Genomic DNA, 24,547 nt, shown 5'->3' on the forward strand with positions numbered 1-24,547 from the left:
GGAGTTTGAACTGAGTGGAAAAGTAGTGTAGATGGATATCTGTCACTTGGAAAGAGAGTTTTAACTTTTTTATCCCTCTTGGTTCACAGCTGTACACGATCTGAAAAAAAAAAAAAAAGACTGGAAGGCAGGTTACCCTGTGAAAGGGCAGAGTGGTCTGATCTTTCCACACGCCACAAGATGCCTCAATCTGTACTACCATCAGCTCAAGCACATGTGCACAGATCTGGATGGATGTTAAGGTTATCTTGCAAATTAGGCTGGTAAACTGGGTGCTCACAGATGGTCCATGAGAAGCTGCATCAACCACACTTTGATGTGGATTGTGCCCTTAGATGTAGGAAGATTCAAATACTGTGTGCACGCATGCATGTAGCGATTTGGAGTATTCAAAGCTCTTCACATACATTATTTCTGAAACCTTGCAGCGCTCTGCAAGACAGGTCAGTATTGTCTCCTCAGCATTGCAGGGTGGCTGTGTGTACTGAGAATAAGAGAGAGAATAGCTTTCCTAACACGACAGAGGCAGTACTCAGATTGGAGGCTTCCAGATTTGTAAAGCAATTAGGCAGGAAACCTGGGTATATGCTGTCAGTACATGCTGAGTTTATCTGCATAGCTGGAATGAGTATTCATCAAGTCACTTAGTATTCTGTATGACATTATGCCAGGTTTATATTTTCAGTACCCCTCTACTCTGAGGGAAAAACAAAATAGAGAGCCTTTGGCATGTCTCTGTGAGTTTGAATGGGGGAGTGTCAGTGCTAAGACCAGGGCTTTTTTTGTCATAGAACGCACCGGAACGGCATTCCAACACCATTTTTTGACAGATTTTTCCAAGTGATTGTGAATCGCCCTGTTGGGCGTAGCAGATCCGCGGCAAAAATCATTAACATAGTGCCTGCGGGCTGCTTGTGTGTCGGCACTGATTGTCAGGGCTGATTGTGAGGGCGCTGCTCGGCTTGGGATGCTGCTCGGCTTGGGATTGGTTGTGCGGTCATGCGCTGAGTACTTACTGCCGGCAGCGACCATTGTGTAAAAGTGTGACCCCAAGACGTGAGTTCTGGCACCATTTTTTTTTTTTTTTACAAAAAAAGCACTGGCTAAGACACACGCTCCAACCCCAAATGGGAAAATTAGAAATAGAGTAGTGGGCCAGTTGTAGAATCTGCAGCCAGTTTTAGTCTGTCAGGCAGAAACGGAGCATCAAACCAGACTTGGATATAACAGCAGAGGAACAGAGTTTGGCCCCTTCACCCATGCTGTTGTGTTTTCCTTGTCCAAAATTTATGCACCCCATGGATGCTGCCATTGCCTTTGAGGGTGCCACTTGCTTCCACATCCAAATGAATTATTGGGTAGATTGCAGGGGATCTTGTACTGGCACGGGGCCATTGCCCAGAGAGAATCCCTCAAGCATCCATTAAGAACCAGTCACGGGATTTGCTGAGTTTTTCTTCTTAAGAAGTGACATGACTAGTAGAATGACCACAAACCCTTCAAGTTATACTCTTTCATAGAGATCTGCTTGCTGGTTTCAAGGTGGATTGAGTTTCATTGTTAGCTATAGTCCAACCTCTAAACATTTTGTAATTGCACTTCATGGGAAATGAAAGAAATCCAGCTGTGACTTTGCTAAAAAGAGTAACTTCATGTGGTATATATAAAGGCTCCAGGCTGCACACTTGGCGTATACAAATATGCTCCCAGGAAGCCTTCAGCTTCTTATACAACTGTCCAAGCAGCCATGAAAATCAATGGAAAGCACATACCACACAGGGGGTAGAATAAGATTCTGGAATCCAAGTGCTGCCCTGAGGCTGCGCTCTTAGATCCATTTCTTTGGAAGAAAGCCCCACTGATATAAATTGAATTTATTTCTGAGTAAGCACTGATGATTGTGTGGTAAGTCTTTAGAACATACTGGCCAGTCTGGCTCCTGACCACACCTATGCTACAAGAAGACACAGTTCCTATTAATCAGGCAAATGATTTTTGCCTACCTACATTTTAAAAGAAGTGGTGCTATGATATAAAAAACAATGCATGGTTAATAAATTGGAGACCATAAATGAACTGCATGTAATAGATTGGAATGCTGGGGATTCTAAATGATAAATAGCATTAATAATCCTACTTTAAAACACACTCCTGCCTGGGCATCATCTTTTACATTCAGGCCGAATTCAGGCTCAGGAGAACAGATTTAATAAGATCCAAAACTAGAGGGATTCAGTTCCTCTAAATGTTTGACCTTGTTTTTGGAGTTCAAAAAGCATTACCGTATCTCCCAATCTGAAATTAACGCCATCCATCTCCACGTACGAGAATGTCTGCAGAGTTGTCTCACGCTGAACCTGCTCTTTCATGCCAGATCTAGAAAGGCGTGACCAGACCACCATGTAGCTCGTAGATGGATCTGCAGATGGCCTGCCAAAGGTGCATTTGAGGTAGACACGGGCTCCCAAAAGCTCAGGTGTGACTATGGGTTGCAAAGCTGAGTTATGGAATTGTCCTGTGTGGAAACAGATGGTGGTGGCCAAATAAAACATTAGGATGGAAGCGGTGCTAGAAAATATAAAAAACTTATCAGAGCCTATCATTTAAGGGCTAAAAATGAACCATTGTGGAGCCATCTCACATTGCTTTTATATCTGGAATGATTAAGAACAGAAATATATAACTGAGATTTTGGAAGTGAACTGGCAAAAAGGAAGTGCAAAATTATAACCCAACTGCCTCAAGTGTTAACAAGAAGAAGAAATGTGTTGATGCTTCACTTGTTGAACCATTTCTCAGCACCAAAATTGGGTCGCGGGAATGAATGGCACAAAGTTACACAGTATACGTTTCCTTGTCCACTTTAATTACCAGCTTGATTTACCTGATTTCCTTAAGCGCCCCCACCCCATGCCAAAGCAAAGGATCAGAATATCAGGTGTGTCAAATGTCTCCTGAATTCTGGCACAGCGCTGCGCTAGAGTACACACAATGCTACAGTGGTAGAATATGAAAAAAATTGTGTAGGACTGATATGATCCATCCAGGTAGGTATGGATGAACTTGTCAGTTTGACTTTGTTCCACATTCATTTTGTTAAAGTTCCTTCCACCCTGTTGATGAAAAAAATGTGTGGATTTGGTTCTGTTCTTCTCAAACAATGAAACAGACAAAACTCTCACCCACTGATGGGAGGATGAGCTGCCATGGGCAGCTGGATCTTCTAGTGGAGCAGTGCTTCTGACATGGCCTTCCCAGGACACACACCTCTGAGTGAGGCACTGGCAGGCATTCCAGAGTAGTCCACGGTGTGCTTTCTTCCTTCTTACACAAATCTCTGGTGCAGCAAACAGTCCTACTCTGCACTCTGAGAAGTCCTTCCTTAAAGCAAAGCATCACTGGGCGCTTCCGTGCTGTATTACTTTCTGTGTCCATGGAGTAGCCAGAAGATGATGTTTCTGGTTCTGGTTCTTCCTTTGCCCTCACACACAATGCCTCGCTCTGAGGACGCATCCCTCAGGGTGAAGCCCTGGGTGAAAAATGCCGCAGCAGGAAAGCAACCAGCACAGATTTTCAGATGGTCTGGCTGGCCCAGTGCCTGCCTGAGAAGTCTTTTGTCAAAGCAAGGCACTGTGAGTGTAGTGCCAGGAGACTGCAGGGGAAGGGGGAATCAGAACAAAACAGAAACCAAAGAAAATCACCTTCGTAGCTCTTCCATGGATAGAAGTCTCTGCTGGTGCAAAGAGCCGTCTGCAAAATATTATCCAGAGCAAATAACTAACCATCTGGAAGCCTTTGATTTTTGCACTTCATACTTGCAAATCAATACCCAGGATTGAAACATTTTCATGCGTGAGAGTAAAGCACAAGGATTTACTAATTCTCTCTCTGGAGGAATCTCAGCTCCTTAGGAATTGCTTTTGAAAGGCACTGCTGGAAGGGCAGGCCATAAGTGCAAATGTCAAACCCCTTGCATGGTCTTTGAAACCCAACTTTTCCCTCCTGAGATAGGAGTGCTCACATTTGCTGGCAATACTATTTAATTACCTGGAAAGATATCTTCTAGCTCAGTTCCTCTTGGATCAAAATTATTTACTTGTGGTTCTTCAACTACTAAAGGAATAAAATAGGGTTAGTATGACACCATGAATGCCAAAACCAGTGTTGAAGAGCAAGGTGGTGCTTAGTTGAACTTAAACTCACTAGTCTGAGTAGTATACACTTTTCATGGATACCTAAATATGGGTGGCATGTGGAGGAAGGGACAGTTTTAGCGTGTGCTTTAATCTTGCACTGAAATAAGTTAGATGGTTTTTAATTATCATTATGATGATAACAAAGTCACCAGTGTGCATGTTTTTTGGCAAACTACGAGTAAGCTGTGCCCCGAGTTTACACATTGAAATTCCACCCCAAAGAAACAAAACAGAAGGGGAAATAAATGGAAGAAAGAGATAAACAAGAATGTGTGCATGCAATTGTGCTTAGGCTTATTTCAAATGGGACATAGAAAGTAGTCAGTTGCACCAAAAAATTCATAAAAATGATTTCTTAAGGAGAGATTTTGCTGTAGTCGTGACAGTTGACATGGCAAAGGTGTTCTGGGGTGGAGTTTCAAGCATAGGGAGCAGCAAACAAGGAAAGGATCAGCCATTTGAGGGTAAGGGGGCCACCTATAAATGCAATACCTGAAGTATAATAGTACAATCACATCTCTAGAGAATAAATCTGAAAAGCTTGTTCATTAGTGGGATGGCAGAGAAGGTGCTGGAGCCAAGCAGTGGAACAGTACAGAAAAAGGGCTTTGAACCATAATTTTCTTTGTGTTGAATCCATAAGTGCAAACTTGTACTGTATGATTCAGGTAATGAGGACAAGTATAAAGGACTATAAAGTGCTAAAGCCATCTCTATGATTCTGCTAAGGGAGAATCATTTCGAGCAATCTATATGCACCAGAGCACTCTGAGTTTAGGAGGTATAACAGATTGAGTGAGGAATGGCTGTCTGCCCTTCCCGTTTCCTAAATCAGCAGAATAGAGTCTAGAACTCACCAGTGGACTGGCAATGATTTCTGATGAAAGTAATTATCAAACTGTCACCCAGAAGCTGTTCTCATATTCCTGCCTCCCACACCTTCAAAGGCTCAGATAATCTTTCACAGTCATTCTATGCATCTCTCCTAGCAAGGAAGGCCTTTTTATTTCCGTAGGACTTGGCTCCAGATCAGTGTATATAGGGTGACAGAATATTTACATCCAAAGAAATATTTCAGTTTCAGACGCTGCTCAACATCCTCCTCCTCACCCCAGTTAGCTTTGCCCTTTCAGCAAAATATGGAGGCAAAGGTTTCAGTAGAGGTTACATACACAGTGTAACCAAGCTAAGCATACCTTGGTAACACAGTGCAGATTAAATTCTGCCAAAGTAATAACAGCTATTCCTCAGAAACACCTTGGGCGGCTGCTGATTTATTAGCTACATGGTCTGCATCTTACTGGGAGCAATACTTGACTCGCAAGGTCACTGGTATGTGTACAGCAATAATGGGACCTTTGAACATGTTGCAAGAGAGGTACATACCATTGAACTGATAAATGCAGACTTCATGAAACCCACCTTCTGCACAGTAACCCATACATCCTTGAGTCGGTTGCAAGAGATAAATGAAGAAGCTTCCACAGTGTCTAACAGAAACAGGTATTCGGAACAGACAACAGTCCTTGGTGCTTCCAAAAGAGAACTGCCAGGTAGCACAAGCTGTCAGAGGCCTTCTTTCCCCAGGGTGTGGCAGGCGGCCAGATTCAAGGGACAGCCAGACCGGAGCTTGGGTTCCACATTTGTTCATCTGTAGGGAAATGCATTCCACTCCAGTTAATTGACTTGTTTTCATTTGATGTTTGTCTGCAAGTATTTTGAGTGAAGTCCTGCTCACCAATGAAGTTGAGGCAATAGGCAGCACCCAGCTGTGCCATTCCACTAGTGCAAACGAAATTTGTGAAAACTATTCTGAAAAGCTATTCTCAAAATATATTCTGAATGATACTGTCATGAGGAAAATCCAACGGACATGATGTTTGCACAGTAACAGTTGCAAAACTGTGCATTGCACTTTCACAACTAGTTGCACATCCCACTTATACAAGCACACTGCACAACTCCTTGAAAAAGGAAATACTTTGCAGAAGTCTACTAGCACTATTTCAGTTTGTGAAATGGAACCACTGGATACTGCCCGATATTATGGGTGAGTTCCTGGAAGGAGGCAATGAAGAAAGAGCTCAGGGACAACTGCACCTTCCTCGTGAGGACTGACCAAGGAAGGCCTTTAGGCCAGGGAAAGCCAGAAGCCTGACTTCTCAGAAGCAAGGCAACTTGGTACCTGCCCAATCTTCCTTGGGAGGCAGTGTGGAATTGGTTAGTAGTCTCAGGGAAAGGATAATTTTCCATATTGGCCATACCTTTCATCTGCCCTGTATATAAGATATGGGGTGAACAAGTTATACAGCCCCCAAGGGTGAACCTGGTGTTGAGGCTGTGCATTCATCTGCACACCCATAGACACTGTCCCCACTATCCATTTCATTAGGAGGAACCTCATATGGAGAAGGGACTGGAATCAGCATATTTCTACCCCAATGTAGCAGAGTATCACATTTTATCATTTGCAGGCATTTTAACTGATATTTGTTCAACTTGAAAAAGGCCAATATTGCAGCAAACTTGTCCAGGCTTCAGTATTCTGACAACCACCATTTGGATGGAGACTTGACATTAACTGTTCTCTTCCTAATTATACCCTTTCTAGAATTTCTAATGTACATCTCAGATCAGCAACTATAAATCTTACAATGTGCCTCATATTCATACTCTTCAATACTGTAACAATTCAAGGAGTTTTGTTCTTCGTCTTTCTTTTTCTTTCTTTTTATTGTTAAAAAAACTTGTGACAGTTTACGGATGAGATTATCATAGATCTGCTTATATCTGGAACAACAGATCTGACACATTTTCTGTTTCAGAGCTTCAAACAAATGTCTTTTCATTTATATTCTATACATTTGTTTCACATAGTTTCAGTATGAAGTACACAAAGACTGGAAGTGTTTGCAAAGAGTTGGAAGCACTGAACACTTGACGCTTCTATTAATCTGGAAAGCAGTCTGGAGGCTCTCTACTGTCCAGGCCTTTAGCAGCTGCGCAGAAATTTCTTCTGGAATATCTAAATCTATGTTCAGCTAATGTAAAATACCAACGTAATGGCTCAGCTTCATCTGCCTTTAGAGGGCCATCAGATACTCTTAGTAAATGCTGTAGAGGAGAAAAACACAAGGAAGTGGGGTTGAGAAGCTATTCTTCAAAGCAAAAATGATTATGTCCTACACTGAGGTGCCAGAGTTATCAATGGACCTCCCTTACTCTGGCAAGGGATGAGATAATAGTGCTTCCAAGTTTTGCTTGTTACATTGATACATAGCTGCTGCTATAGGCTTAATTTCTCATTGCAGTATTTTCTAGAACCAGACTTGGCCATTCAACGGCACATGGAAGGGTATCCAGGCTGGGATTTAAGCGAGCAGCAGGCATCCTGGACAACACCAGGGCCAGAGTGATGGAGGTAGAAGGAGATCTAAGTCTTATTTCATTAATGACCAGATACTTGGAGAGACTTACTGGGAAAAAAGTGGAAAAAGTCAGGAGCAGGCAAGGGCTAGATGCCAACAAAAGTGTGGAAGGAGCAGAAGTTAAGGCAGAGTCAGGAGCAAGTGAGAGTCTTAACACAGAGAAGATATTGCAGGACCAGAGGCAACCACCACAGGAACTGATATTGCTGTGGCAAAACTGATCTAGACTGGAAGCCTATTATCCTGTACCTCCCAGCTGATCTGCACGATCGGTCCAGTCCCAATCCCACAAGTATTTGCAAAGTAAACTAGGCTTCCTTCTTCATCAGGCCACCAGGGGGGAGCTGCATCACTGCAGATCCTGGCAAAGAGGTTCCTTGGCCCAGCAGCTAACTATGATTTCTATGATCAAAAACTGGCTAGCATGGATCTCAGGCTTGCACTTTCTGCCACTCCATTGCCTTCTTTCATGCACAACAGAATATGACTCCCTCTTGGCCTGCCCGTAGCAAGATGGGTATAAAAATGTAAGGCTAATCTGCAGGAGTAACATAACCCATCTTGACTCAGCTACAGCACAATCTCCCTAAAATACAACCATATTAATGAAGACCTGTAATTACATTGGAAGGTTTAAAAAAATATTCACAAACATTAATGTTTCCATCAATTTATCTATTTCATGAAATAGTGCAAACTCCTTATTTTGCTCTTACTTTTCTTTTTGGAGTGGATATGCTACTTCCCAATCACTCTGCACTGCAACTTAAATTTCTCAATTGTTTTCTTTGGGCAGTAAACACTTGTCTACAGGGAAGAGAAAAGAGGAGTAGATTCAAAATCAACTGGGACATCTCTTCTCCAGAGAATGGTTCTGTCACTGTATCATTTTTTAAAGATCAACGTTCCCTAAATGCCATTCATCGCTGTGGCTCCACTCATTGACTAAAACAGTGAAACGCTGGTACAGGTTCATTTCTCACAAAATGAGGGGGCAGAATAGTGCATACATCTCTCTCATTCTACAAAGTCCAGGGTCTTGCATTTCCTTTTAAAGTGCATGGAACAAACAAATGCTGGGTAACATGACAAAACTAAGCTGCCAACATGGCAGCCCTAGTCTCAGAATACAGTGACATTTCCTGAGGACCACAGGAGCATAGGAAGTTGCCTTTAATGGGACCAGTTCACCTGACTGAGAAGTTTCCCATGGCTGATGGGAATTATAGTTAAAAACTTCTGGAGGGAACCAGGCTGCTTACACCTTGCACCATCATAAAGCACACCTGAAAATAAGTGCAAGAGGCCTTGTTTGCCATTGTTTCTAATTGGCTGTCCAATGTTTTAAAAGTATAATAGTTGCCCCCTCCAAGTGGGTTAAGTAGTTCCAAACTGTGCACAGATCTTTTCCACTTTGGAGTCCTTATGAAATAGCATCCTGCTTCAGTGCAACTGTTGAATTTGAACATTATGTCAGGTTTGAAAAATTATTTTCTAAAAAAGGAGTCATTTTTCTTTGGTGCAACTCTGCTAGATTTCTTAAGTAGCACCAGCAGCTCTTTTGTAGCAGAAAAATGGATCTTTTGTATATGACAGTGGGGTGAGACTGGAGGTCACAGGATAAGTTATGCTGGCTTCATTGTAGTTCTGTCAGCTGAATTTTACCTGACTTCCCCGAGGCTAAAAAGACACAAGGAGAACTGAAAGGCTGCCTCAACACAGAGGATAAAATGGTGGGAAAGATAAATTAATGAGGTTGACTCCAGTGGGAAGCATTTTCTAATGGTCCTTCTGATGGGAATTAGGGGAGCTGAGTCCATGACTTCTGGAGGACACCAGCTTGGGGAACACTGACCGAGGTTATGGGACATAAATCCTTGCCCCAAGCTCTGATTCTGCACATATCAGCTAGTGGCACTGCTGGGGCAAGATGCCCTCTGGGGCCCTATTGCCCCATCCTGGCTCATCTGCTACCTTGCTTTCCCATCCCATCCCATCCCATCCCATCCCCAGTACCCTCTTCCCTCCTCCCAATTTTTATTAGGCCACAGAAAAGGCCATAAACAAATATGACCTTTTCGAATATCCTCCAAATCCTCAAAGAGATCAGCCATCCATGTGGGCAACCCAACCTCATTCTACTTTTTTCAAAAGGAAGATGACAGGTGCAAGTGGAGCTTTGCTGGACCATTTAAAACACTGGAAAGAAGAAAGGGATCACCACTGATTATTCGTGCCACTTGCGACCCTCAGGGCTGTGGCCAATGCCTGCTGGTCCTAGGAGCACCACTGACACCAGTTCCCCTCTCTTCTCTTTTTTCGTTGACCCCGGATTCAGAGGCACAATTCTAGTCCTAGCATGCATGGAGAACGTTCATTACATCAAAGTCTCCTTAGGTCTTAATCAAAGGAGATAAGGCATTCTCTAGAGGAGTAGGAGTGGCATCTAATTTGAAGACTCAAGTGAACAAGAAGCATGGCGGACCTTGTAGACAAATGAGAAGGCACAAGTGTGTCCTTGTCATGAACTAAAAGGACTTGCACATACAATAGAGAGTGGAAGAAAGATGCAAAGAATTCAGGGTACATGCATGTGTGTGTGTGTGTGCACGTATGTGTATTCAACAGTCCTACAAAACTCAGTTGACATAATCTATTGGCATTTGTTTCCAAATAATAATGTAGTAATTATCAGAATTAATGTGTCAAAATTAAATTGGCTATGTCAGATGAGAGAAAAAATAACAAGGAAATATAGAACTGGCATCCCAGAACTAGTTCAAGAGTATCTGTCATATTGTTTGCAATAGTACAATGATTGTTTTTTAAATGAATCATACATCTTGATACAGTGGCTTTTTACACTGATTAATGTAGACATCAGTTGCCATTAAGAAGTGGATCTATGAACACAATTAGTGGTGGTGTTGAATGACAATAATGATGTTTTGGACATGTAAACATTCATTCATGGTGGTTTCATGCTGCTAATAAAGCCAAAGCCAGTACATGGCTAGCATTTCAGTGCATTTATTTAGAGCAGGGATCTCAAACTCGCGGCCCGCGGGCCAATTGCCGGGATGTGCGGGGCACGGGGGAGGGGCCCTGCGGCCTTCAAAGCGCCGGCGGCTCCTGGGCCGGCCTCTGGATGAGCAGCCCACCACCACCGCGGTGGTGGAATACTTGATGCGGCCCAGCCTCACCCAGACTCTACTTCCAGCGGCCCCCAGGTAAGTTGCTTTTGAGACCCCTGGTTTAGAGGGAGTGGATAGTCAGTAGAGAGCAAAACTTAGGCACAATCCTATTACCTCCCAACATTGTCTGGGGGCCATAGGATTATTTGGAGTCCCAGTCTGAGGTCCTAAAGTGTCAGTGCTGGTAATCCAAATGTGGAACTCCCACCCCACCCCACCCCACCCCCTCACAGCCTGCATGGAGAGAACTTCACTAGTAGCCTCTCCAAGGTTGCAAATCTCTCTGAGAGGGGCATGTCATGAAAGGGCAAGATGGGGAAGAAGCTCAGGCTGACACCTTGTGCAGTATCCAAAGAACACTCCAGCCTCCTACCTTCCACTCCATGCTGCTTCAACTAGAGGCTGAAAGCAACTGCCTTGATGAAATGGAGTCCATGTGGCTTGTCAGCAGCCCAAATGCTCACCATGGTGGCTGGATGCCTGTGAGGGCAGAGTCTGGGGGCTTCCAGGGTGGGGCTACTGAAATGCACCCTTAAGGGGGAGACTGAGCATGCATCCACATCGAATCAGAGAACAGGGCAGTTGGAAGTGGCCAGCAGGCCATCGGGGTCCAGCCCCTGCTATTTCAGGACACAAAGTTACACCATCCCATTTTAGTGAGTGAAATCAACGCTACTTCACTTTTCATTATGCTAAATTTTCATTATGTGCATGTGCACTTACAATACCAAAAGGGGCAATGTGTATACCACTGACAATCAAGGACAATCCTGCCAAAATCAAGCATTTTTATGTCCCACTGGTTTTTGAAGCATATGAAAACTCTCTTGTACTGTAATTACTGGGACTAAGAAGTGCTCAACTCTGGTTGGCTTCTAAATTTCTACCTGTTCTCTGCATGGAACACTGAAGATTTTGAAGATGTGACTTGGAAGGAAAGAAACTTCGTCACTGTTCAATTCTGTATAACAGTCCAAACAGAATGGGTAGGAAATTGGCTACAAACCCAATGCTACACATTTTAGACAAAACTTCTCCCCTCAAAAACAAAACAAAAGTGTATCTTTAATCTGCTCCTCATTGAGGAAAAGAGTAAAATGACTGCAGTTATCAAGCACCTTCTCCAAGGAGTCTCTGTGAAAGCGATTTCCAGAATTAATGCAAGCAAAGGCTGATCTGCACCTGGCAAGCACCACACACTCCTTTAAGGGTTCAGCTTCACAGATTTCTGTGGGAATCGGAATGCTAACCACCAACCAAATGTTGTCACTTTTCATGTTAAAACATACTTTACTGACATTTCTTAATTAATCCATGCAGCACCACTGTGAGATAGCCATGTATTAAATATTGTTCATCCCCAGCTAAGCATTCCCTAATCCATCAAATTATTAGACTTAGAGCCACATATAAAAATGTGGATGAGCTACCTATTTTAAGTAAATGGAAAACAAAGAGGTATTACTGCTGCATCCTGGGATACCTTTTTCTACTTATTCAGGATTTAGGTATTCAAGTGATTTCAGTGATTGAAAATTCCCAAGTTCTGAGCAATTTCAAGCTTTTTTTTAAAAAGCTATCATTTTGGGGTTTGCATAGAAATTATGGTATTAAAAATAAGTAGGAGTTAAGAGAGAAATGATAGAAGGGCTTCCTCAGCATTTTTCTGACTGGTAGTTACTGGCATTGGTGTTCAGTGCCTGAGATATTACAGACTGCTTCATGAACTCTTATATGTTGGTAATTTGTTAAAATAATTATCATAAGGAAATTAAATACTCTGTTTAATTTTATTTAACAGGAATCAGTTTCTCAGAAAACTATGCATTAGTCTCTCATATGCTGAGCACATGATATTATTCAATCCATCAGTTAATGTATGTTTCAGGACTCCCCATTCATCCTTTTTCTCTATTTGTTCAATGGTTTGTTTGGTTAATGTTTGAGCCCCAGTGAAGAAGCATCTTAATCCTTATTAGCACATAAATGATTTATGCAATTATGCAAGGTAAAGAAGGTGCTATTATGAGTAATAATAAGTAATAATAAGTAATATCTACTTATTTAGATATTAGAAACATAGAAACAGAACAAGTCAGAAGGGGTCTCCTGAGCCATCTAGTCTGACCCATGGCTCCTGCTGGTTCCACTCACGACATGCCCACCATGTGGATGTCCAGCCTATCCTTGAACACCTGCACTGATGGGGCCTCAACGACCTCTCGTGGAAGCCCATTCCACACCCTCGGGGTCCCGACTGTCAGGAAGTGCTTCCTGGCATCCAAATGGAACCTCGGTTCCCTGAGCTTTGCTCCATTGGAGTGCATCCTGCCTTCCTCTGCAGGGGAGAACAGGTCTCTACCCATCTCCATGTGACATTCCCTCACATAGCTGTATGTCGCCAACAGATCCCCTCTGATATTAATTACTTCCAGGTAATCATCTAAATGTCATAGATTATCAGCTGAATCAAGAACAAGTGTCCATCAAAGGTGATGGTGGCGGTGGGGATATCTGAAGTAGAACCCTTTGCAAATTTACACTGGGGAGCTAAATCTCAGGGGGAAATTCAGCAGGAGCTTATAATTCTCGTGGTCATGCTAAAAGAGAAAGTGCTGTTTAAACTGAACGCAAACTTAGATAAAGGAAAGAAGAGCAACACATATGATCATTGTGCAGGTCTAACAAATGAATGACTCTGTCTATAAACAAAAAGTGAAGGTTAACTTCACTTTGGGCTCAGTGCAGGTTCAGATTTTTAGTGCACGAACCAAAGTTCAGAAATAGATTCATCCCACTGTGGAGAATTCAGGTGATCACTTGGCTATTTCATTTTTTTTTTAACATGAAAAAAGGAACTCAGCCTTTCCAAACCATATACCCTTCACAGATCACTTACCCTTGGTCTGCTTCCCATCCAGCAACTCATTAAGTCTTGTCCTGTACATTGAATACAATAGCTCCACTCCTGGAGGTAGGAAATAGACTATCTTTGAGAAATCATGTGGGAGAGGGAAAGTGCCAGATGACTGGAGAACGGCTAATGTTGTCCCTGTCTTCCAGACAGGAAAAGAAATAAAACTGGGAACTACAGACTAGTCAGTCTGACATTAATCCCTGTGAAAATTCTGGAGTAGATTATATAACAGCCAGTCTGCAAACACCTTGGCAACAATGTAGTGATTACTAGAAGTCAACATGGATTTCTCAAGAACAAATCCGATTACATTTAGTCCCTGCTAGACTTTAAGAATGCTGTGGACATACTCTAACTTGAGCTTAGCAAAACTTTCGACAAAGTGCCCCATGATATCCTGATTAGCAAACTAGCTAAAAGTAGGTTAGATGGAACAATGATCAGTGGACTCATCCACAGTCGGCTACAGAATCAGACTCAAAGAGTGTTCATCAGTGGCACCTTCTCAGATTGGGGAGATGTAACAAGTGGGGTACCACAGAGTTAAGTCCTGGGCCCAGTGCCCTTCAACATACTGACTGCAGTATGAAAGTGGAACCAGTGACCTAGTGGGGTTGTGGGCTCTCCCACATTGGAGCCATTCAGGATGCAACTCGTCACCCATCTGAGAAGGATGGTTTAACTTGGTGTCCTGCACAGAGCAGGAGGCTGGCCAGAATGGCCTTCTGGCCCCTTCTGACTCTCCAGTTCTATGATTCCTGTTCACTAGGAGCTGGTGCAAAACAGCTCAGCAGCAATTTCCTTTGCTTTTCGAACAAGACCCTCCGATCAGGGTGGTTGCAGCAGCAGTTGGGCCACCCTACCTGGAGTTATATAAGGAGGCAGACTGGCAAGAGAACTAGTTTGAGGAGCCCCATTAAAATGTACTAGCACAGAAACAAGTTCAGGAGCAATGTGAGCTTGGAAAGAGGGAGAGGAGGTCAGGCCAGTGAACTCTTCCCTCCCTTCTCACAACACATAACTGTAAACTGTAAGTGAACAACTATGAGGACATTCCTCACTTTTTCCTAGTAAACAACCTTCTCCTAAGTTTGTTTTCCTGGTAAACAAACCTAATATTAACTACAATAGCAGTCCAGGTATGAAGGTAGAATGCCTCTGTGTACCTCTGGGAAGGAGCACTAACTCATATATTGCACTGAGTGCCACATGTATGATTGCCTGCTAGTTGGTCAGACTTCATAGAATAATGGAAAAGTAGAGTTGGAAGGGGCCAAGAAGGCCACTGGGTCAAATCCCCTCCTGTTGCGGGTCACTGGTGTACACCACCCTACTCAGTTCCACCTTGAATGTCTGTAGTGTGGGAAAGCCCACGACTTCTCTGTGCAAGTGGTTCCATTGTCTGCTTATCGCTCTGACAGTGAAGAAACGTTTCCTGATATCTGACCTGTATCTGTGTTGTTGCAACTTGAGTTGATTAATCTGTGTCCTGAACTCTAGTATCAGTGAGAAAAGATCTTGACCTTCCTCTTTGTGACAGCCTTTGAGGTATTTATAGAGAGATAGAATTGCCCGCCCCCCGCCAACCTCCTCTTCTCAAGGCTGAACATGCCCAGTTCTCTTAATCTGTTCTCATACAGCACTGTCTCCAAACCCTGGAACATTTTTGTTGCCCTCCTCTGGACCCTTTCTAATTTTTCTGCATTTTTCTTAAATCTAAGTGCCTAGAATAATTGACACAGCAGTCCAGATGGGGTCTGACTAGTGAGGAGTATAGGGGAACCACTACTTCCCGTGATTTGGAAGTAATTCTTCTATGAATGCATCCCAAAATATCATTTGCTGTTTTGGCGGTTACATTACATTGCTGGCTCATAGTTAGCCTGTTGTCCACAATATCGCCAAGGTCTTTTTCTTTTTCAGTTCTGTTGAGCTACATATTCCCCATCTTGTACCAATGCATTTGATATCTTTCTCCTAGGTGGAGGAACTGGCATTTGTCCTTACTGAATCTCACTCTGTTGCTTTCAGTCCAACAGTTAAGTTTAATAAGATTGCCCTGGATCTCCATTCTGTCTTACAGGGTGTTCGCTATTCCACCCAGTTTTGCATCATCTACAAATTTGATGATCTTTCCTTGTACTTTCTCATCTAAATCATTAATAAAGATGTTGAAGAGCACTGGGCCCAGGACTGAACCCTGCAGCACTCCACTAGTTATTTCCCTCCAGTATGAGAAGGTGCCATTGATGAGCATATTTTGGGTCTGATGCAACAGCCAATTTTGGATCTACCTATTAGTTTTTATATCTAGTTCAGTTTTTGTTAATTTACTTACCAGAATGTTATGGGGCACCATGTCAAAAGCTTTGCTAAAGATAGATTATATCCACAGTATTTCCACTGTCCATTTGGGAGGCTCCCAGTAAAAAATGAGATTCAATTAGTCTGACAGAATTTATTCTTGATAAATCCATGTTGACTTTTATTGTATTTCACTGTATTTTCTTTGAGGTGCTTGCAGGCTGTTTTTCAATAATTTGTTCCAGAATTTTTCCATGGATTGATGTCAGACCAACTGGTCTGTAGTTCCCAGGTTTGTCTTTTTCCCATTTTTTGGAGATGGGAGCAATGCTAGTCTTTCTCCTGTTTTCTGGCACTTCTGTTTTCCAGGATTTATCAAAGTGCTTTGAGAATTCCTCCACTAGCTCTTGTATGACTCTGGGATGGAGTTCAGGAGGCCTTGTCAATTTAAACATGTTTATTCCAGCTAGATATTCCTTGACCATTTGTCTTTCAATCTTAGGCTGCCATCTCTCACTTTCAGCTTGTATTTCTCCTTTGTTGTAGATTTTCTTGTGGGAGAAAACTGGGGTGAAATAGGAATTAAGCACCTTTGCCTTTTCCTTGTCTGTTATCACTTTGCCTTCCAATTTAAGTAGCTGACACCCTTCTCTTTCACATGTCCTTTGTTCTGGATGTTTCTGAAGAAGGCATTCTTATTTATTTATTTGTTTGTTTGTTTGAGTATTTCTAATGCATCCATTATGGTTCGTCTCTGGATGACTTACAATATAAAACACCTAATAAATACAACATACAATTTCTTGATGTTCTTAGCCTCCCTTGCTCTTCTCAGTTCATTTCCTGTTTTATACTTCCTGACACCATCCCTGCAATTCCTTGCTATCCCTTGCTATTTGTTTATATTCTTCCTTTGTGGCCTAGTCCTGCTTCCACCTCCTGTAGATGCTCTTTTCCCCCCTCAGGCTGTCACTTAACTTTTTGTGGAGCCACATGGGCTCCCTCTGTTGTCTTCTGTACATTTTTCTTGTTGGAATTGTTCATAAATGTGCTTGGAGGATCTTCTTTTTCAAGATTTCCCACCTCTCTTGGACTCATGTTCCCTTGAGAGTGACTTGCAATGGTACCTCACTAATTATTGTACCAAGTTCATTAAAGCTGGCTTTCCTGAACTCCAGGGTACACATCTGGCTGAGGTTTACATTTGTCTCCTTTATAATTGAGAATTCAAGTATCACATGGTCATTTCCCCCCAGGCTTCCTGTGGCTGCTACTTTGTCCACTAGGTCATTCCTGTTAGTATTAAATTGAAGATAACTGTTCCTCTCATTCCTTCCTCTACCTTGTGTTGGATGAGGCTGTTGACAATGCATGTCAGGAATCTCTTGGAGGGACCATGTATGGCATAAGTGCTCTCCCAGCATATTTCACAGAAACAGAAATCCTCCATGATGACTACATCATTCTTCTTGGAAATGCTGGTAAGTTGCTTTTCAAACCTCAACCCTTGTCCTTTTTTTGACTGAGTGGTTGGTAATAGAGGCCATTAACTATGTTTTTCTTGTTTTTTTTGCGTCCTTCAAATGAAGCCAGATGCTTTCAGTGGGGCTACTAAGTTCTTGCATTTCTATGCAGATATATAGTATGTGTCTCATACATATAGTGTGACTCTACCTCCCTTTTTGTCCTTTCTGTTTTTCATGAACAGGTAGTATCCATCAACTGTACAGTTCCAGTCATATGAGTCATTCCACAAAGTTGCAGTTATTCCTACAAGAACGTAATTGCCCTCATGTACTATGAGTGCAAGTTCATGTTGTTTGTTTCCCATACTGTGGACATTGGTGCATAGACTGAAGTTCATTTTTATTGTGCCCTGTTTTTCCCCCACTACATTTTTGGGAGGCTGGTGTTAGGCCCTGTTTGAGGTTATCTCTCCATTGAAATACCCAATTCTGTTTCAGGTGATGGTATGCTGTGCTGCATGTCTTCCTCCCCTTTATGTTTCAGTTTAAAGTCCTCCTGATGAACTTCTTCATGTAGTGGTCAAACACATGCTTTCTGTTCTTTGTGAAGTGCAGTCCGTCATGTGTCAATAGTCCGCCTTCCATGAACCTTCTGTGTGGTTCCAGAATCCAAATCTCTTTTTATGGCACCACTGTCACAGCCAGTCATTCACACAAAGGATTTTCTTTCCCTATCAGTTCCTCTTCCACATGCAGGATTGGGGAGAATACCTGGACCCCAATGTTTTCAATTTTCCTCCCTAGAGCTTTGAAGTCTGATGTCATTTCATCAAAGCTTCTCCTCTCGGTGTCATTAGAGAATCCCAGAGGCCTTAGACCAGCCGGGACAGCATGCTTTGATCTGCTCAGGTAGGAGTCAGGAACCCAGGTACATCTTGAGTATGTGCTCAGTGCTCCTTGCTTTCAGGGAAGAAATTTCCCTGTTTGTTCCTACAAAGACATGTTGCTGAAATGATAGAAAGGGCAGAGAGGTTGCCCAGCGAGACCTTTAGGGACCAAAGAGTAGTGTCACAATTCCTGGGTGACAGCTCCTCTGCTGTCATGTAAAATGGGGATATCAGAGAAGGATAGCATCATTCTGAGGAAGAGGGAAATGAGTAGATAAATAAATAAAGGAGATTTATTTCTTGGAGGATAAGCAAATGTTGTCTTGTGCCAAGGATATACCTCAAGACTGCCAGTGCAAAACATCTAAAAGATGGAAAACATTTTTTTTTTTTTTTTTGCTTTTTGCAGACTAGGGGAAAACCAACATGAGCTGAAAAGCATTCAGTTTAGGTAAATCATATTTAAGAAATGAAGATGGGAAAAAAATCTGATGGTCCAAATGTGAAAGGAGAGGAAATGGGCCATGAGCCTAGGGTGAAACATGCTAGCCAGTAAAAGTGTCAAAGCAGAAGTTTTACAAGCCAGAGATGTCAGGAGAAAGACACTATGCATAGGTGTTTCTGTACAGATCCTAGAAGCCTCTCAGCCAAAATTTTAAAAGTTGGCATGCCTGGTTTTAGAGGAAACCTGGTAGAATTGGAATCAATGGCCTTATACACCCCATCCAGCTCTACTCTTCCATGATTCTATGAATGGAAAGAAACAGTGGGATATAGTCATGTCTAGGAAGGACCTGGAAGGGCATACTGAAGGAGTTGTTACTCTGCAGATCAAGGATGGCATGGAAGCCAGCAGGCTCAAAAAGCCAAAAGGTGCAAACTGCAAACTTCCAAAGAACTGTGGGTGACAATACCTAGCTTCAAAATTAATTTAGTACTAGCAAAACTCCATTGGCCCTTGGAATGCACAGGGTGATCTTGAGATGGCAAATGAAATCAAGAAGACCTCCAAATGAGGAAGCTCTGTAATAATGGGTTACTTCGATTATACCCACATTAACTGGATAAATGGATGGTCTGACAAAACAGTTAAATATCTCAGTGTCCTAAGTGGTTATGCCCTAGAATAGTTGGTCCTGGTTGGTCATAGTACCCTGTGGAATTGAGCAGATGGGACAATATTTAATCTAAGGTGGGAGTTTAATTGCCAAGGCCTAGTATGAGATGTAAATGTTGTTTAAGCATTTGAAAATAGTGACCACAGTGTAATCAGATTGGTGCTGCAGACATTTAAGTGGAAAATTACCAGAGGAGTCCAACGCAGTCACATTTGACTCCATAAGAAGAAAATACTCTTCAATCAGGTACAGTTTAAAAGAAAAAAAGTTGAAAGTGGGAGTCAAGTGGCTTAAATTCTTTCAAAATACTTGGTGATTACTGCCAACTACAATAATATAAGCTCAGACAGTATGTACACCATGAGTTAGGAAAGGTAACACCAAGCCCAAGGGGTCACCAACATGGCTAATGAGTGGTTTAAAGGAAACTATTAGAAAGGAAGAAAACTGGTGTAAGGAAATAAAACCTTGCCCGAATAAGAAAAGCAAAAGGAACCAGAAGCTTGCATAAGGAAGAGTCAATTAGATAATAAGACTTACAAAAATGCATTTTGAGAAACCTATCTCTAATAGCATCAAGGATAACAATAAAGATTTTTTAAAAATCAGCAGCAAGAAACCAGCTGGAGAGAAGTTGGACCAATGGATAATAATGAAGTCAAAGGAATATTAAAGGAAGATAAGGAATTTGCAAAGGTGCTGAGTTATTTTTTTTAATCTGTCTTCAGTGCAGAAGATACAGGTCAGATACTTACACCTGTTTTCAAGAACAGACGTTGAGGAATTAAGGGAGAGAGCAGTGACAAAAGATGAAGTTGTCGACTTTATTGACAAATTGAAAGTTAATAAATCACTGAGTTTCGATAATATCTATCCTAATGTCCTTAAAGAACTTAAGCATATGGAATTGCCGACTGTTTACAAAGATATGCAACATTTCCCTAAAGTTGCCTCTGTACCAGTGAGGGACTAGTCCGAAGTCTCTAAGTAAGCTTCATGGCCAAGCACAGACTAGAGCCCAAACCTCCCCAGTCCAAAATTTTGCTGACTACACTGCACTGGCTCTAATACTAGAACCCAGGGTAATCACATAAAGCTGACTGGTGGGATATCAGGACAAGTAAATTGAATGCTTCTTCACATAGTGCTATAGGGACTGGGTCTGTTTTCTTATAAAATACAGCATTCCCAATTGAATACCAAGGCTTTGAATGGGGAAAAGAGATGGGATCAGAATGCTCAGCTGAAATATCAAGGCCAGCAACCCTGAGATAACCAAAGCACTTCTGTTTAACAGGAAATACTGTGGAACAAGGAGGATCAGAGATGGAAGGGTGTAACTTTCAGTCCAGTGATTCAGTATCAGGTCAAAGAAGCAGGCCAATTAATGTGCCACCTGGCACACAAGCAATAGAAACCTCCCTGAGGTGCAGCCAACTTTTTTGGTAGTGGTGGGAGGACAAGGGAGATTCAGCTTGGAATCAACTTCTGGCATGGGCTCAATAACTTGATGGATGCTTCTTGCTATAAAGCCTTCCTATTACTGTTGCAAGCTGGTCCCTTCCCCTTTGTTCCAAAATTCAAGACACTCCTTTGAAAATGGCTAGTGACTTTACTATTACTGTTTCTTAATTTTAAAGATGATTGTTGGCTTGAGAAACAATATATATTATGCATGGGTGGTATATTTCATACATTAGGAACACACACACAATACAGTTGAATGCTGGTCATCTTGGACTGCTGATGTTCTGATTCTGGAGAACTAAATATATGAACAGGTGACCATCCTGGTCAAATCCAGGAGCTCTGGGCAACTGTTCAGCAGTAGATCTTGGAGGAATGTCCATGTCCGCTGAAAGGCTTCACTGAGATTTGTAGGACTGTATTGACTTACTTTGAGAACAATATTGGCCAAGCAAATATTTTCTGGATTATCAAACCTTGACAAATAAGGGATTAAGTAATTTATAATGAACGACTAAAAAGGGACACAGTTAAAACATGATTAATTTTGCATTTATTGGAATAAATTCTAAATGCTTTATCCATTTGATGTTTAAGAAAAGTGTTGACTTAGAACTTGTATATCTTAATTTTTGTCGGTATCCCATTTTATTTCAAGTGAGATTACACAAAGCCAGCTTTGAGGTATGCTGCTTTAAATTAGGAAGTCATCAACTTAATATTTTATTTCATTTGAATTATGAAGTTATCCATAAAAGAAAAATGTATTATTAATTTTGAATCAAGACATTATCCATAAAAGAAGCAAAACCTCAAAGGTGCTGTAACCTTTAAATCGTTGATCAGAGGGACTGATAATTTTCAATCAAGGAAAGGCCCAATGCACAGCGAATCACCTACTTCCCTAGGGGTAACTGATATACTATTTATGCACTTCCTGGAGAAACATTAAAAAATTAACGTTGCATACTCTCGGACTCCTTCACCAACTGCCATCTTCTCAATGTGCCTACTTTTCAACTCAACCCAATTTTTTCATGCAAATGAAAACATTAACATCCCCAAAGTGGGTTGAGATGTAATGCAAAAAGTGTGTTGAACTGTGAATATTATTTCCAACATGTCATTTGAGGAATTTAGAATAAAAGTCAATTGACAAGAGGAAGGTTCTGATAACTCATGGGAGGAATTCATTTGCATATCAAATGAATAAATATACCCTAATCTTCTGTTTGCTCCCATGTAAGTCTCTCTAAGTGCTCCTGGGAGAAAAGATAGCTAGAGGAGCCGCACCAGTTTTCTCCCAGCATGCTTGACTAGTGGAGGGAGAGAGAAGATAGGGCTACCAGGGAAACAAACTCTAATAACTCAGCTCAGTAAGATATGCTGTGTGATAGTGAAATCTTACGATTACCCAGTCCTATTCAGTGGGAAAATACTTTTGAGTCTCCTATCAGGCCTGCATCACTGGCAACATACTGGAGCTATTCAGAAAGACAAATAGGCTGTAGAGGAATATATATGCAGTGAACTGGCATCATAAAAATACTCAGATGTGTGGTTTAGCTGTTCTTTTTCTTTGCTTTTTGTTTATACTAACTTCTATGCACTTTGTTGGCATTTCTGCAGGTTTGTTGTCAATCATGAAGCGGTACCACCCTTGTGGAAGTGAATGATCGCAGACCATGTCCTGAATAGATGTTTCCTGCAATTCCAGAGAATCAAAACTGATGCTACGATAGGCATTGTGCAGAACATGATGGCCTTCTGGCAAGCATTCTGGAGCTGAAAACAAGAAGAAAAACTATTTTGGGGTTTGTCATTTTGTAGGTAATAAGCAAGCGGTTATTTGTATCTGTGGGTTTGTGCTAAAATCTTTAAGGGTGCAATCCTATGCATGTTTAGTCAGAAAAAAGGACTACCATTCCCATTATGCCTCTGCCAGCATGGTGGAAAGATCTGTCAGAATGCAGAGATCAATGGTGCCTCTGGAGCAAGAGGCAAACTACATGTAACCTTCAGTAAATGACAGGCAGGTACATTTGCTCTTTTTCAATACTCAAACTTATTGTGGGTGACTCAGTTCCGATTGTGATCAGAGCATGGTGGATCCACCCTGAGCAAAATTGGCCCTCTCCAAATGAAATCTGGATGGTGAAATCTGGAAATATGTGCCTGGAAATCTGGATGGTAAATTTTTTCCACTGGAACAATTCCCCCACCCCCCATGCAAATTACACATCGGAGGAGATGCAGATCTGACTTAGGGCTAAAGAGGAAGAAAGGGTTAAACTCCCACAAGCCCAAAAAAGGGTCCCAATCTGCACTTATTTGGAAGTAAAAGCGGGAAATACATATTTTGAATTTAAAAATCATCTTTTGTTTAACCCTGAGTCACTTTGCTGATCCATCCTATTTGAAGATGACAACGATGGTATTTATGTATTGTGTAAAGAACCAGGATCTTGTAATATAAAAGGCTCCTTCTACCTCCTTTATTGAACAAACCCAATTCTTTTTAGAAAGCAGTGAAAGTACAAAGGCAGCCACAGAAGAATGCGCCAGAGTCTCATCTTCCTCATTCATCACCACTGGAACCGTCAGATAATTTCACACTGTGAAATCTTTATTACTGGCAATGATGTAAGAAGTTGAAAGAATGGTATGATTTTTCACTATCTCAGTTTATATATGCAAAGATGTCACTTAGAGCCACCATCATTTGACTTGGAAATCGGGAATGCTTTATATTAAATCACTGAATGAAGAAAATATGCATGGCATTCTCCAAGACCATATTTCAAATGTCATTTCCCAAATTGTTTCTGATCCCCCTAGTGCTCCAACTGTGTTAAAGGAACAGTATCAAGAATTGGTGCAGCTGTGTCTTAGTGTTTTACCAGTGATTTGGTGAAGTTCATATATCATTTCATTTCACCCCTTTTCTTATTAGCTTTACAAGCATAATATCAAAAAGGTTGAGATTGCATCAGCTGTTTTAATCTAGGAAGTTTAATGTCTTGGTAGCAGAGACAAGATTAACACAGAGAAAAATGTATCATCACAATGCTCAGAATGCTTTAATAAAATAAGTAACAGAAAGCAAATCTGTTTGTTCCATTTTGATTTCAGAAACAGTACACCACTGTGTTTTGATTTCATGCTCGCTGGTTATTTTAAAAGCATGATTGTCCTTTTTTAGGGAAGACTCTTCATTTCCATGAAACCACTGGAAATTGCTACTCAAAATGTGGACATTACAGACATTATTTGGTAACAAAAGTGTTGTGTTTGGTTGCCCTGATTGAGAAGCTGCTGGTCTTTGTGCCATTGGTATGCCACAGTTATGCCATATGACTGCCAAAGGGCATCCGATCCAGATATTTTCAGCCTTAGAGGAGACTTACTGAAATCAACTAACAAGACACATTAGCTAACTTGTATCCAGTTGCTTTCAATGGATTTACTCTAAGCATGGCATGGAAATGTTTCTTTGATACATTACAGAAAAAAATCTAGAGTTTTGAACAGAATGATATGGTGCCATAATACATACAGAGACCACTACCG

At 41.7% G+C, this 24,547-nt stretch overlaps 1 protein-coding gene across 1 annotated transcript in view; it reads right to left on the bottom strand.

The window, feature by feature from the left end:
• Positions 1-24,547, bottom strand: part of LOC123027556 (von Willebrand factor D and EGF domain-containing protein-like) — an 84,050-nt gene that overhangs the window by 16,830 nt on the left and 42,673 nt on the right. Inside the window, exons 2-5 of the mRNA XM_044438490.1 lie at positions 22,578-22,762; positions 5,619-5,847; positions 4,048-4,113; positions 2,283-2,515 (exon numbers count right to left, since the gene is read on the bottom strand). Of these exons, the coding sequence (XP_044294425.1) occupies positions 2,283-2,515; positions 4,048-4,113; positions 5,619-5,847; positions 22,578-22,762 (713 nt within the window). The remainder of the gene's footprint in view (positions 1-2,282; positions 2,516-4,047; positions 4,114-5,618; positions 5,848-22,577; positions 22,763-24,547) is intronic.

The sequence above is a fragment of the Varanus komodoensis genome, unplaced genomic scaffold (assembly GCF_004798865.1).
Source record: "Varanus komodoensis strain SLA01 unplaced genomic scaffold, ASM479886v1 scaffold32, whole genome shotgun sequence".
Lineage (NCBI taxonomy): Eukaryota > Metazoa > Chordata > Lepidosauria > Squamata > Varanidae > Varanus > Varanus komodoensis.